Genomic DNA, 16679 nt, shown 5'->3' with positions numbered 1-16679 from the left:
TGGCATGTGGGATCTTTCCGGACCAGGGATCAAACCCATGTCTCCTGCATTCACAAGAAGATTCTCTACCACTGAGCTACCAGGGAGGCCCCTATTCACGTTATTTTTACCCTTATTTCTTATTTTATATTCAGACATGCAGGTAACTGGTGTTTGAAATTCTTAAATGAAAAAAAATTCTAGCAGATAAGCTAAAAGCATGATATGTATATCAAGTCATTTTTTCTAGTTAGTCTTAGATTTTATTCATACAAGGACAAACCAACTAGTTGAAAAGGTCAAGTGATTCAACCTTATTTTTTACATAATTGAGCAGTTGTTAGACAGTGTTTGGGGAGTAGGAACCATCTCAACAGAAAAAGGTCATAGGAATTCTTCAACAAAACAGTACAAAAGCCCTTCAAGTACACTGAACTGAGTCACATCTGACCCTGGACACACAGAGAAGATCCATCTGGCGACAGCGAACAGCTATGAGCAAGCTGTTACTTTTCAGAAAGCAGAATGAAGGGAAACGATTTACCAATAATATAAATAATAATACATACAAAACTGTTCATAATACATATGAAACAAAACCTTTTGACTTAATCTTTTCACAAATGAAATATAGTGTCCAGTTTTCCAAAATAATTCATATTCCACTTTGAGATATAGTCTATTTGGTCTTTACAACAAAATCAAAACTCCACAGAATTCTCTATAGAGCATGTATGTTTTTTTAAAGGCTCCACACCTCTTTTTCATTAAAAAGCACTCCTTTGGAGTAGCAGAGCAGGGAAGCTTAGTCCCTATAGGTGGACTTTTAAATTGGTACAAATTTTTTGGATGGTGATTTTTTTAAATCAAAACTTTAAATGTACATACCCTTTACTTAGAAGTTCCACTTCTAAAATATAGCCTAAGAAATGAATTGCTTAAGAACATGAAGATATACATGAGACTGGACAGAACTCCAGTTCATCCATACACTCCAATGCCATGGCGCTGCTAAACAGAATGTGAGAAATCTAGTTGTGCTGACACTTTATAGTGTTGTTCAAGTGAAAAAGACAAGGTGCAGAACTGGAAGTACAGCGTGAGACTATTTATGCTAAGCTATATCTTAACATAAGCATTTGGCAGAATACATATAGAGTATAGGGGAACAGGCTGGTGGAAAAGGGGCATTTTAGCATTTTGCTTTATGCATCTGTATATTTTCATGTTGCACAATGACTACATTTTTTTAAACTGAGGTAAGGTTCACGTAACATAAAATTCACTCTTTGAAGTATATAATTTGTGGTTTTTAGTATAGTCACAAAGTTGTATAACCATCACTACTATTTAATTTCACACATTTTCATCACCCCCAAAGAAACTCCATGCCAGTTATTTCTTACCCGCCCCCGCCCCCCACAGCTCCTGGCACCCACTGATCTGCATTCCGTCTCTATGAATTTGTCTCTTCTGGACATTTCATATAAACAGAATCCCACACTATGATGATCATAGTGTAGTAAGCTGGCTTCATCCATGTTTAGTATGAATCAGCACTTCATTTCTTTTTATGGCTATATATGACTTTAATAAATAAAAATCTGTAAATAGCTCTGATTTTAAAGCTACTCAAACAGAAAAACCTTACCCTTTAGTATATATGACTTTATAGAAACTCAACAGCTCTAAATCCAGTGTCCATATTACAGTTTATTTCTACCTCCCTGCTCCTAACACTCCCTTGAACATTTTCTCTCTCAGGTCCCATTTAAAAGGTTGCCTCTTCAAACAGTACTTTTGTTTTCACATAAATCTATCAGACTATTATCATCACACAGCAGAATGCTTTTTGCCCAGTTGTACCTTCCCTAGCTCCCCACCACTGGTCCCACCCCCAACATAAAACACATTTGTAAGTCTATAGACGTGTATAGGCAAAGGTAGAATTTGGGAGCTTATGGATCCACTATCTTGACAAGGACCTGGGTCTGGTTGACTTCAGTACATTTACCACAGGCAGAAATGTCTGCTACAGTGTAACAAAGTAAAATGCTATCATTAACTTCCATAGTAACTTATGATTAACTTCCATAGGTATTTTATAGCTTTCATCTTCTGAATAAAAATCAAGACTATATTTTTGATTTGTCCTTCAAGTTTGGTTGCCTCATTATCTGAACAAGGCAAAATTATGTAATACTGGTTGATACATAAAGCAGCACTGTCACAGGGACTGGGTTTTTCTCTTAAAAACATGGACTGGCCATAGAATTTTCCTAGGAAATTCTACCGCATTTATGCTCTGGAATGACCTCAGCAATGCTGAAAAAAGAAAACAAAAACACCCCAATCCCAAACCCCAGCTGTAAATAGTTTCAATTAGCTAAAGAAAAGCACCCAATTCTCTTCTCCATATTTTTATTGGGTAATTAAAATGAAGCTAAGTAATGGATTTTCAATGTGCGTGCACACACACACACACACACACACACTCACTCAAACATGACAGGTAACATCTGCAATAAAGCACACTATAGTTCTAGTTCCAGCATTAATCAGAAATCTCTTGCTTGATTTTTTTCCTCTTTGAGTAGGGATGCAGGCATGCAGGTTAGAAATTATATGTATGGAATGAGCATATTCTACCAACTAAAACTTTGATTTCTGCCCTCAACAGGACCACCCCAATATATGAGCACTACTGCTAGAAATAAGTTGTCCACAGTAAAGGGAGTACATTTAAATCTTTAAGGTGGAATTCCTTTATGACAAGGATATTAACCTTGCACCCTTATGAGCAAGCTGATAAACTATACTAGGAGTTTGGGTTTATCTTTAAAATCACCTTCTAACTAGGTTTCAGAGGACCTGATGTAAGTCACAGGTATATGAATCCTGTAATGATAAAAGAAACAAGATGTAATGCAGTTCTATCATACTTTTGAAAGATTTGCTGTTTCTCTCGCTGATAAGGCCTTATGTGTGAAACGTTAAAATTAATTCAAATTCACATTTTTCTCTCTCATACTTATTTAACCACAGTTATTAAACAAGCTAGGCATTTCACCTTGAAATAATAGCAAGACTAAAAGGAACATAATACTATTGCAGTTACAGATAAGCTTCATCATACCCTTGCACAAAAAAGACATAAGTACAAACATGAAAGTCATAACTCATTTATTGAATGAATAGTATATGCAAGAATACCAATAAAAGGAAACTAATACTACAAACTACAATTTTGAAAATAAAGCCAATATAACAGGAACAAAATATACATAATATGAGAGGAATGTTTGATTTTGACCCATAATGCATTCCTTATCTTTACAATAACCTAAATGTCTGTTAGAACAAAACTGTATACCTTGGTCTAACTTTAGTGCTTCTTAAAAAAGCAACAACATTCTAGAACACTTTTCTTTTGCTTTGAGATATTTAAGATTCACACATTTGTTCAAGTACATAGATTCTGATTCAACAGTAGATCTACATATCTTGTTATTCTCTTAGTATCTTGAGTAACACGTACTCCTGAGCAAGTACTATCTGAAATTCTCAAACTGCTGATCCTTGAAATAAAATGTACTTCAGTTGTGGGTTTTTAATAAATTGAGATGAAAGTAAAACTCACCCTTCCCACCCCCCTCCCCCCAGGAACAAAGAGCTCATTAAAGTATAGAAACTCAAGTCTATCTTTCTACTCTAAAGAACATTTCTTACTAACATTTCTGGTAAGGCAATAAATGCTCCAGAATAATCTTCAATATATGCTTGCAAAGATTACACTGTTTAATATTGATAACAAAAACAAAACAAAAAAAGGGAAAAAAGGAAAAAAAGGAAAAAAAGAAAAAATGCTTCAAAATTTTAAGCTAAAATATGCATAAAGGACAGTCATGGCAGTATTTTTGGAAATGATGTAAATGTTATATACTTATCAAATAATATCATGCTTATTAAAACTACAGTTAAGGACTTAAGAGATGAACAGTAAATACACTGCTGAGGTCCATTTTTCTAAATATTCATACCACAATGTAATTACTACCCAAAAGATGATGATGCTACTTGGGAACATAAGTACTGTACAATTTTTACATTGTAAGGCACTTTTACTCAGCATGTGACGAAAACATGGATAGAGAATCAAAATATTGGAAGTTTACAACCAAAGGTGATTTTTCATGTGACTTCAATTTACATTTCAATTTTTAATGAAAGACTGTTTAGCCAATGACACCACAGTGAGAAAAATAGGTAGCCAGCCACTTATCTAGCCAACCAAATGGTAAAGTGCTATTCTGGTTGCTAGTGGCAGAGAAAGGGTTGAAGAAACCCATACAAAGTCATACACTTTATTACATAACAAATTTATTAACTGACAGCTATAGTATTTGAAGATCATTACATGATTATTGACTGGCCATTATTACCCCTTGGCACCTTCCATTTTTCCTAAAAATATCATTACAGTAGTTGTCCAAAAATGAAGGTGCTCTATTATTCCGTGGGTAAGTCTATGGCACACAATGTAAAAATGATCTAGACACAGTGATTCAAAGATTTAAAATAATGGGTTTCAAGCTGCTGTAAGGAAATAAAGTACAGATCCTTTGGGAAAAGTCACATAGCTTGGTAAACAAACATCTAGATCTGTCGTTGCACTTCAAGTCATGGTGAATTTTGAAAATTCATCACATACATACACAAAAAAATCCAATGGTATATTTAGAGCAAAAGGAGAAGAACGTATAGGGCAATCCACTACTAAAGCTAGTTTCCTTCTAAAAATAATAAAAGATGGTTAAAATAAAGCAATCATTGAGTCCCTTGATTTAAGTAAATGTGTGAATACACACTTGACAAATGTGACTTTAAGGGACTAGCAGTTATAAAAAAAATCAGTCATTAAGCACAGTGTAATTTTCCACCTGTTACATTTTTAAGATGCTTTTCCATAAGCTGTAGAACATCTCAATGTACAGTCAAGTTAACATGTTATTTCTTGTCGGCTAATCTGCTTTAATGTGGTAGGTTAATAAACCAGAAATCAGAATCCCTACCCTTGATACTGAGGTGCTATGGTAATATTAGGCAGAACACAACTAAAATTTTTTTGGTTTTGCCATAAAGAAATAGATAAATGTGCTTCAGCAGGTAAATGGAAGAAAATATCACTAGCTAGAAATGCCAGTGTGAAAATCCTTTCTAAAAAGCTGGGTTCTTAGGCTTTGAGAAACAATTCTAATGATCAATAAAACAATACTGAACATTACCAGAAGAAAAATAGGTCACAGAAGCCTATTTTATAGATAAGCAAAGCAATGAATGAAAACATTAAAAACATTAAATAAAGTTTCTAAAATAGTGGTCACAAAATTAAAAATAAATACTGTTTTATGCAAAGACTGTTTTTTTTTTTTTATTCTACAGCACATGAGACCTCCTTACATACTTTGGGCCAATATATGAAGTGTTCCACAAAAACACGGCACTTGAGAGGAACAAGTTTCAGACATGGTGGCTAAAGTCCTTAGTAAGTGGTAACCCCTTAAATCTTAAAGAGGTTTCATTTGCTGTTGCCAAATGTTAGTTTAAACTTGAAAGGATCCAATCATTTTGCTAGAAGCTCTTTGTATGACATGAAAAGAGAAGAGGTTTACTGTCAAGAGAATTTTGGCATAAGCACTGGAGCTCAAAGCTTATAATCACCAGTTGCCCGAGTCCATGCTGGTCAGTGAGAACAACTTTAACAGGAACCAAATGAAAAGCTTTAGCACACTTCTTGGAAGAGATTTTTTAGCATGTGCTGTCAAAGCCAAGAGAAAAAGAAGGTTCTCTTCATTTCTAGCCTCCGTTACTTGAGCGTGGAAAAAAAATTCAAAAATTCCCATGTGTTGCCACCAGAGGCATGTTTGCACTGTAAAGTGAAATTTGCTTACGCTTTCCCTTGAGTATGAATCCACTAAACAAACTTAGACATTCTAAACAGTAGAACTTTGTTCAGTCCAGAAATATAGCTTACTTCATTTCAATGTCTGCTTTAACTGTTGACACTATACACAGGGTTAATAGTGTTTCAATTGCTTCCCAGAAACTGCAAACTACAGCTACGTAATATCAACATGTCAAATCTGCCATCTAGTGAAGGCTCATAAAACAAACAAGATGCTTTTAGGCAGTTCAATGAAGGATCTAAGAGTTGGGCAGTAAAAAGTTACAAACCCTTTTTGATTTTAGAAAACAGTGAAAAAAGAATAGTAGTTATGGATGTCTTATTCATTCCCAGTTTTCTAACTCTGTCCCATGAACCTGTTTAAAAGATGATAAAAAAATGTAAAATATGATGCTTGAAGGGAGCACAATAAATAAAATGTTATTGAGGAGCAAGAATATCTTATTGGTTTGACACTACAACTACATTTATTGATAAAGTGGATAGCTTGTTTTTACAGTTACAAAATCAGCTAGTTAAAAGAAAAAAAAAACTATGCAAGCCTACACATCCTCAGCATTCTAGTAACATGCTTAACTAAATATAATAGCATTAAAAAAAAAACCAAACTGCACATTATTAGTTCAATATATATTTATCAGTGTGTACTGTATTTTGACAACACAGCCAATATAGTTAACTTTCATACCTAGTTTCCATTAAGCTGCTGCTGAGTTAGTTGTTGCTGATCAATTTCTACTTTTCCTCGGCTTTTACTCTCTCGTTCTTCATCTTCTTCATCTCTCTCATCATTTCCACTATGATTTTTACAATATAGTCTACAATGATGAAAGATAAAAATCTCAAAATGTTTTGTCATTATTGATGAGAACATATTTACATCATTAGTGGATGAGGTTGATGCCCATTTAAAATATGGTCTCCTCATCCATGCTTAAAAACACTCCACAATTAGGTAAAGGTTCATTTCTATTTAATAGAAAGGAAAGCACTCTATTAATGAGATACAAAACTTCATCTCAAATAAAACCTCTGGTTTAGGATGAAAGTTACCACATATGTCCAAATATAAGGCAATTCCTCACTTTGCCCAATGAGATTAAAAAGGTTTTCAGCCAACATAAAATAATATCAATTTTCAGTATATATGTGAAAGTGTCAGTTGCTCAGTTTTGTCTGACTCTTTGTGACCCCATGGACTGTAGCTCACCAGGTTCCTCTGGTCATGGAATTCTCCAGGCAAGAATACTACAGTGGGTAGCCATTGCCTTCTCCAGGGGATGTTCCCAACTCAGGGATCAAACTCAGGTCTCCTGCATTGGCAGGCGGATTCTTTACCATCTGAGCCACCAGGGAAGCTTTACTATTGGTGCTTTACTATATACGCACCAACATATTTTGCACAATCAATCATCTCCACCATAGTCAAAGAAGGGTGGGGGATGATCTGAGCTTAGTTTTAAGACAATTATACACAAGATGACAAGATGGAACAATGCTTAAAAAATGTTCAGTAGATGCCCTCTTGTGGGCAGTAATGGATAAAAGATGATCACGTAAGAATTCATCTGCCACAGACAATGTAAGAGAGCTTTAACATGAAAGTTTCTAACAAGTGAGTAGAATAAACGGCAGAGGTGGGGTCGGGGGGGCAACAAGGATAATTGACTTCTGACATAGTTTTGCTCATCACTTTTTATTCTTAAAACATTTTTAATGATTTTCAAAGAACTATGGAGAATTTCTACTCTTCAAACACTGCGCATTAGGAATCATTTTTTAAATCATGACTTCAAATATCAAGAGTGAGACTTTTTTATAGTGTACCTGTGAAGTATCTTCCTTCAAAATACAACCTGAATCTAATTAAGCCTTTGAACCAAGTTATAAATGCAAGAAATAGAGGGGTACGAAATGAGGTATATGAAACCACAAACAAGCGAATAGATAAAATCTAGGACAAGGGGCTTTTCCAGGACAACTTATCAGGGTTCTTCAATAAGCAGGAGGAAAAGGCAAGAGTGGAGTGGGGACTGCTCTTTATTGACAGAAACTTAAGAGACTTCCATTAAATGCTATATAAGGACTGTGAATGTATTGAAATGTGAACAAATCAAGGCCAAAAGAACATTTTCAAGACAACTGGGGAAAGGTGCAAGTGGACTGGGTATGAGATGATACTAAGAATTCACTGTTAATTTTAAAAAGTGTGATAATAATCGCATAGTGATACTAAAGTATATAAGGATAAAATGACAGAAGATCTGGGATTCTGCTTTAACATAGCTCAGAAAGAAAAAAAATGTAGATGAAACAATTGTGGCAATAACTTGGTACCTGCTGAGACTAGGAGTTGTATAGTTTTAGAAATTTTTATAACAGAGTTTTATCTAAAAGATGAGCTCTTTCTTTGTTAGAAAAATATTAATCTTTTCTGGGATTATTTTTCATTCAAGGACTATTTCCTATAGGCCTATTACATGTCTTTCCCCAGTATGGACACCTAGGCCACAGGAGTCAACCAGTCCAAGAAGATCTCTGCTGTCACAGAACTTACTGTTTTATGGTGGGAGGCTAAAATTTTAGAAAACTATATATTTATATAGTTTAGAAATAAAATAAAACAGGATACAAAGATCACTATATAATCTTCCCTTGCTTTTTTAATATGAATATCTTCATGATCCATCCTAAAGGAAATCAGTCCTGAATATTCATTGGAAGAACTGATGCTGAAGCTGAAACTCCAATACTTTGGCCACCTGATGCAAAGAACTGACTTATTTGAAAAGACCCTGATGCTGGGAAAGATTGAAGGCGAGGAGAAGGGGACAACAGAGGATGAGATAGTTGGACGGCATCACCAACTCAATGGACATAAGTTTGAGTAAACTCTGGGAGTTGGTGATGGACAAGGAGGCCTGGAGTGCTATAGTTCCTGGGGTCGCAAAGAGTCAGACATGACTGAGCAACTGAACTGAACTGATTCATGATCCAGAGAGGACTGGTAAAGAAAGAAGGGAAGGAAGCCATTTCATACAGAAATATTCCTCCTTTCATTTCCTCCTATCTGCCCATTCTTCTCTCCCCAAACTACTCGGTTATGGACTTATTTGAACTCAATGGTCTCCATGAAAAAAGCTAGATTCCACCTTCTAGAAACAAATTTTAGAAACTAATTTCAATGTGAAAAAATAAAAAGAACATTTCAAATCATCATAGATCCCAGTCCAAATATTTTTGTTCAGAGATGACCACTGCAACATGGTGTTCTAACAACTAAAAAAAAAAAAAAAATCTAAACATCTAAAAGAACTGATTAAACAAGCTAAATCACGCACTCAATGGAATACTAAACAACCATTAAAATGGTGAGGTACTACTGTTTAACATCACAGAAAAAATGCCTCTACTAAAGATACAGGAAGTGGAAAATAGGTTATAAAATATTATATATAAGAAAGTTTGGATTTTTAAATGTATACATGTAAATAATCACATAAATGTCTAGAAGAAAATATTCCAAAAGATTTAAAAGTTATCTTTGATGCTAGAATTAAAGTTGATACTAAGTTTTATTTTTATCTATAGTTTCCATTTTCTTTCGGAAATGAAAATGGATAACTATTGCAAAAAGAATATCTAAATAAAGTTAAAATTTAAATACAATAATTCTCCATATATTTGATTTTCAATATTTTAAATGAGCTTGTTATTCTAAAATATTATTGGGGGACTCCCCGGTGGTCCAGTGGCTAAGACTCCATGCTCCCAATGCAGGGGGCTGGGGTTCAATCCCTGGTCAGGGAACTAGGTCCCATATGCCACAACCAAGACCCAGCCCAGCCAAATAAAATAAATAAGTAAATAAAATTGAAAATAAAGTATTATTGGCTACTTTAAAAAATAATGTATTGCTCATGAACTATATAAAGGAGAATATAAAATTGTCTCTTCTCCTTCCCTATGCAATGAATAAGAGGTGACAACTATTACATTTGCTGACTATACTCCTAGAAATTTTTCTATGTATAAAAACCATGCGACTTCCCCGGTGGTCCAGTGATTAAGACTGTGCTTCAAATGCAGGGAGCATGGGTTTGGTCCCTGGTCAGGAAGTTAAGATCCTACATACTGTGCAGTATGGCCAAAAACAATCCTATAATGTGATGGGATCTAAATATAATTTGGACAAATAGGCTTTAAAAAATCCACATATCTTGTATGCATGTATACATGTATACACATATCTTGCATGCATGTACTTTTCATATGCTAAAACAGAATTATGCAACTTTCCCCCCCTGACTGGAAATACCTCTTTCACAACTCTGCACGTGGGTCTACTTTATTCTTTAACTGCTGCATAGCATTCCACTAGATGCTTGTATGTACTAAAATTCATTTACTAAGTCTCTTGATGGAATTCTGATCTTTTTCCTTTCTTTCTTTTCTTCTTGCTATTGTAGGTGAAATGTTAATAAAAATATTTCCCCTTTCTGCATGAGAATTTCACCTTTGGTTAACTCTTTAGCTCTGTTCCCCTGGCAACTTAACAAACATTCAGTTCAGTTCAGTTCAATTGGTAGACTATATCGGGACTGAGGGCTTCCCTGATGGCTCAGCAGGTAAAGAATCTGTCTGCAATTCAGGAGACAGAGGAGACACAGGTTTGACCCCTGGGTCAGGAAGATCCCCTGGAGAAGAAAATGACAATCCACTTCAGTATTCTTGCCTGAAAGATAAATCCCATGGACAGAGGAGCCTGGCAGGCTATAATCCAAAGGGTCACAAAGAGGTGGACAAGACTGAGTGACTAAGCACATCATTGAAACATTACGACTTCTCTAAGCAGAAAGCCTCCAACTCTGTGAACATTTCCCTTTCTAAAATTAGTTTTAATGGCGTCCAAGTCCTTACTGGCAACACACACAGGTTAACCAGGAGAGGAAACTTCCTCTGCAAACTCTGCTTCCCCCCAAATAAAAGCAAAATATTTAAATTCTCTAAAGAACCACAGATAATAAAATGGAGAGCAGTTTATCACTGGAGACCTAAACCTTAAACAATATATATCTTTTACTACTAGTCTGCTTGTGTGGACTGAGCAGACAACAGTGCAAGAACATGTATGTGTAAGAAGTTCCATTGCATTGTTAGTGCCAATACCCACTAAGGCATCTTCTTAGATTCTAAGATTCCAACAAAGATATGGATCTGTCTTCAGTGATCTTTATCCCTGGGCCAGTACCATATTATTTTCACTACTATACTATATGATTGGCTTTGATATATAACAGGAAGATTTCTCTTCTCAACTGCATTAAAAATTTTCTTGGCTTCATGTGATAAAGATTAGTTGGCTACTCCAACATCTATCCCTGCCCTTACCTACATAGTACTAAACCATATTTTGTTTGGGTAGCAATGTGTCCACTAAGAGTATATTTCCCAGACTCCTTTGGACATGTGACTAGATTCTGGCAAATGAGATGCTGAGTGTATGGAAATTCCAGGAAGGCTGATTAAAGCCTGACTCAGGTGGAGCAACAGCAACTTTGTCCTTTCATGTTCCTTTGCCCCTGCTTCCTCCTGCTTCCTATGGAAGGAGGAGACAATGGGAAGAAGGAAATGGGGACCAATGATTAACACTGAAAAGCTGCCTACCACTGCTTTCCCCTGGACGTCTTTCAGGAGAGAAACAAACTTCTATCTTGTTTAAGTTTCTATTTCTTTTTCCAGTTATATAAGGCAACAATCATTACTAACAGACAATATTACTACATTTACTTTTTTAGATAAAACTGTCAAAAAGTTGGGTTTCGTTAAAATTGTATTAAAATATATAACTTGGGAAGAACAGGTATCTTTCAAAGTTGAGTCTATCAAGGATCATAATATACTTGGTCATTCACTGGGGTCCTGTGTAAGATGCTATTTTTTTAAAACAAAGTTCACCTTTGGTATATATGTGTGTGTGTGTGAAAAGGGGTAAGAGTTGGAGAGGGAGTGGGAGACAGTTTTCCTTTACATTTTTAAACTAGCTATTTGTTGTTTAGTTGCTAAGTCATGTCTCAATCTCTTATAACCCTATGTACTATAGCCTGCCAGGCTACTCTGTTCATGGGATTCTCCCGGCAAGTGTACTGGAGTGTGTTGCCATGGAACTGCGGGGGTTTTTCTGTCATGGAAAGGTTTTTAAAAATTCATCTCATATTCAGCAGCCTTACTGAGTGAGCTCTTATAAATTGTTAATAAATTCAGAGTTGATTTATTTGCATTTTCTTGGTAGACAATGAAATCAATGATATTGACAATTTTTTCTCCTCCACAATATTTACTATACATTTTCCTTCCTTTCCTTGTTGTACTAGCTTAACCCTCCAGAAGAACAGTGAAAAGTGACTTTGGTAGTTGGCACCCTTGTCTTGTTGCTGATCTGAATGAAAGTGTATTGGTACAGTGGTTCTCAATTAGAGATGAACTTGAGAATCACTTAAGTGAAGTGAAGTCACTCAGTCGTGCCTGACTTTTTGCGACCCCATGGATAGCAGCCTGCACCAAGCTCCTCTGTCCATGGGATTTTCAAGGCAAGAGTACTAGAGTGGGTTGCCATTTCCTTCTCCAGGGAATTTTCCCAACCCAGGGGTCGAACCCAGGTCTCTCACATTGTAGACAGACGCTTTACCATCTGAGCCACCAGGGAAGTCCTGGTGAGTCATAAAACACATGGTTTGGGCCCCAGCCTACTGTGAGGGTAGGGCCCAGGCATGACCATTTTTAAAGAGGGCTCTCTCTACCTTCTGGTTAAGAACCATGGTCCATTTACTTTAACGCCAAAGCAGCTGTTTTTTTTCTCTTAACACTCTAGTAAGACTCCTAGCTTACAACCAAGAGCACTTTTGCTACCTTACTTTAAAATTCAGAAATGGATGTTGAATGATATCAAACGTCTTTTCAGTTTCCATTAGAAAGCGCTAGGATTTTTCTTTAGTAATTGTAATAGGTCACATTCCTAATTTTGAATAATCTTGAAACTGTTAGACTACAGCCCTGGACTTGATTTTCGAGTATTTTATTTTGGATTTTGGTACATATATTTATAAAAGTAAGATCAGTCTCTAGTTCTTAAATTTCTGTTGTTAAATGGTATCTTTGTCAGGTTTAGTGTCACAACTATGAAAGTGTTACAGAATGAATCAAGAAGTTTTCCATTTTTTTGCTATGTGCTGGACTTTTAAAAATAACACGGGAATTATCTGTTCCTTAAAGGCTTGATGGAATTCATTTGGAAAACATGTGCCTTTATTATTAAGCAAAGTTTGGCCAAGTTTATAACACAGCATTAGCACCTCCTGCAGTTACCCAAATGGCTTGGTGACTGCTGACACAAACTGCTTTGTCCATGAAGTAGTTGACTCTGGGTCATTGGTTTATTGCACACTGGGAATGTGAGAGCAAAGAAGTCCTTTACAACTTGCAAAGACAAACCAAATAAATAAATATTCAGGGATCCCTATCAACTTACTCTCCATTTGACTAAACAATCAGAACCATTATAGATTCATATTGATACCACTAGTCCAATGCAGCACAGGTAAGGAGAAGACAATAAAAAAATGAAGGTAACATATAATCCCAAATCTCCAAACCTTAGACTCTTTCATCAGTCTTCCAAGAGTACCTTTAGACTTCTATCTTCACAACTACTATTCTAATCTACCAGCAATTCTCACCTGGACTTTCAGCAGTAGTCTCCTACCATCACCCCCCCCACCATTTGCACCCTGGCTTGGGTACCATCTTAGGGCCTTGCACACACTGTTCTCTGCCTAGAACACCTTCCCAACACCCACATCCATTTCACCTTTCATATCTCAGCTCAAGCACTATTTCCTTAAGGAAATTCCTAGACACTTCTCTACTACACACTAGGTTAGCTCCTCCTCGTTATATGCTCTCACAGCACTTTGTAACAGAACTTTTACATCAGGGGTCCCAACCCCCACCAGTACCAGTCCATGGCCTGTTTAGGAACCAGGCTGCGCAGCAGGAGGTGAGCGGTGAGTGAGGAAACCAAGTTTCATCTGTATTTACAGCTGCTCCCCATTGCTTGCATTACCGCCTGAGCTCCACCTCCTGTCCAATCAGTGGCAGCACTGAATTCTCATAGAAGGGCGAACTCTACTGTGAACTGCACGTGCAAGCGATCTAGGTTGCACACTCCTTATGAGAATCTAATGCCTGATGGTTGGAGGTGGAGTTGAGGTGGTGATGCTATCGCTGGGGAGTAGCTGCAAATAAAGATTATCATTAGCACAATAAATGTAATGGGCTTGAATCATCCTGAAACCATCCCTCCACCCCCACCCCCAAGTCCATGGGAAAACTGTCTTCTGGTTTGGAATAAGAAACCTGGTGCCAAAAAAGTTGAGGACCACTGTTTTATACCATTTATGAAGTTTGTGATTGTATATTTATTTATGTGGCCATTTGACTGATATGTTTCTCCCACTAGACTATGAGCTTCCATGAAGACACAGTCTGTGTCCATTTTGATCACTGTTGTATGCCCAGCTCCTAGCCCAATGCCAGGCACATAGGAAGCATACAAACACTGGATAAACAAACTAATCCAGAGATGTCTAGGCACAGGAAAATGCCATTGCAGTACTCTGTACAGAGCCCTCAGTATTCTATACTTGGCTAAACATCACCTAAGAAGAGCGAGCAAGTAAACTAATGTCATCTATTTAAGGGCAGTTACTTACTGACAAGTTTAGAAAAATGGACAATTGTTGTTCTCTTACTTGTAAATTCCTCGTGACATATTTTCAATGTATTTAGCTTTGTCTTGAACTCCACAGTGGTAATGGTAAGTCTTAACACAGGCTTTTATTTCACATCCAATAGTAGCACCGGGCTGACTGCAAAGTGTACATTTCTGTTTAAGGGAAGAGAAAGAATAATTATAAGCAGTATTTCCAAGTGTATGCAATCTTATTTTTTCTATTTTAGCCATATTTCAGCCAAACATTCCATGTTACAAAGAAAAGTTTTGCTATTGAAAGAGAGTGCACTGAACTTATAGTATAGCATATATCTTAAATAATGTTGCAATCTAAATCATACTTTGACTTTCTAATACGTATTCACCCCTGATGTTTCCATTATTTAACTCTACTAACCATTAGCAATCTGACATTGAAACATAAAGGGAACACTCCTTAATACTGGCAAACACACATAAAAATTCTATGTTTTAGTGGTTGGCTTCTTCTCTTCCCTGCAATCAGTCCCTTTCTTATTATGACTGGGGGAAGAATGAGAAGATAGGAAAGCAATGCCCCCCAGAAAGGGATTGCTACCAAGTAGGCAAAAGGGCAGAAAGAGACTAAGGGGCTGAAATTCTCGTAAGACTTAAGGTGATTGTTGGCAAAGAGTTTCATAGTCAAAGAAGTTTGAGAAATGCTAGTTTTTAAACAGATTACTTGATTGCAGAACTTCTAACAGCCTCTCCTCCAGGAAGGAGGGTATAGTAAACAGTTTCCAAGTTTATTGAATTTCAGATGCCCTTTTAATTTTGGAGCAGTGGGAGAGCATCTTGATGGAGCAATTTCCTTTGAAGCACATATGGGAAAATGCTAGGTTAGTGCTGACACTAATGGTCAACAGCGTAGAAGTAAGCAAGCTGATCAAGAGAACTGAATTGTTATCCTAGTCACCTATTTGACTTCAGATGTATGACATAACAACATTGCTCAACATAATATGATTGTTTTCCCCTTTATTTTTTTTTTTAATACTCCACATTCTGTTTTAAAGGAGTTTCCTTTTTTAAAAGAATAATCAAAGTATCAAGAAACTGAACTGGATTTAAATGGAACAGATGATATCAATAATCTTTGCACCTTGAAAAATGCAGTTCCACAGAGAAAAAGTCATTTCTAATCAACTCAGACAAAGATCAGCAATGTCTGAAACAGATCGAAGGGGAACTTCACAATGGAGGGATTGACTCACCACCTGAATCCAAGGATCAGACATTATGACTTGTCTGATGTGATAAAATATGGATGATATAGTCCCACCTGTGAAGAGTTCTTACCCCCCAAAATGTTGAAAACTGAATCTAATCAGTTTTTTACATCTAACTTCCACTTTAAAAGAAAATCTGGTGGATAGAGGGACAAGGTAAATGGCATTGTGAAAAAGCAAGCAGACAAATAAAACATGTGGGATGTTCTACAGGACAATTAATTCTTTTTCTTCAACAAGTCAATGGCATACAACAAAACAGAAACAATAAAGAAAGGGAGGATGGAGTGCCCTAAATTACTTAAGGGATATGTAACAACCAAATGTAATGTGTGAACCTCCTCTGATTGACACAAACCAACTTTAAAAAGATAGCTTTAAGACAGCTGGGGAAATACAAACTAGGTATTAAATGATACTGAAGACTCACTGTTAATTTGTAAATTGTAATAACATTGTGGTTAGGTAAGAAAATGCCCAACTTTTAAGAGATACATACTGAAATATGTAGAGGTGAAATGATATGAAGTCTCAGCTCTGCTTTAAAATACTTCAAGCAACAAGAATAAAAGGCATAGATGAAATGAGTGCCGCAAATTCTTGATGAGTCAAGGTGATGGATAGACATGTTACTAGTCTTTCTAACTTTGATGTTTGAAAACTTTCACAATAAAAATTTTTTAAATAAAGTCATTTC

At 36.2% G+C, this 16679-nt stretch overlaps 1 protein-coding gene across 2 annotated transcripts in view; it reads right to left on the bottom strand.

The window, feature by feature from the left end:
- Positions 1-3144: 3144 nt before the first annotated feature.
- PHF6 (PHD finger protein 6) overlaps positions 3145-16679 on the bottom strand; it is a 47684-nt gene continuing 34149 nt past the window's right edge. The window contains exons 9-11 of one of the 2 annotated variants that reach the window (XM_018044252.1): positions 14755-14888; positions 6633-6762; positions 3145-6300 (exon numbers count right to left, since the gene is read on the bottom strand). In XM_018044252.1, coding sequence (XP_017899741.1) covers positions 6633-6762; positions 14755-14888 — 264 coding nt within the window. In that variant the 3' untranslated portion in view covers positions 3145-6300. The remainder of the gene's footprint in view (positions 6301-6632; positions 6763-14754; positions 14889-16679) is intronic. The other variant, XM_018044251.1, reaches the window with a different exon arrangement.

The sequence above is a fragment of the Capra hircus genome (genome assembly GCF_001704415.2).
Source record: "Capra hircus breed San Clemente chromosome X unlocalized genomic scaffold, ASM170441v1, whole genome shotgun sequence".
NCBI lineage: Eukaryota > Metazoa > Chordata > Mammalia > Artiodactyla > Bovidae > Capra > Capra hircus.
The sequence above is the reverse complement of the archived record's forward strand: the minus strand, read 5'-3'. Positions and strand labels throughout refer to the sequence as shown.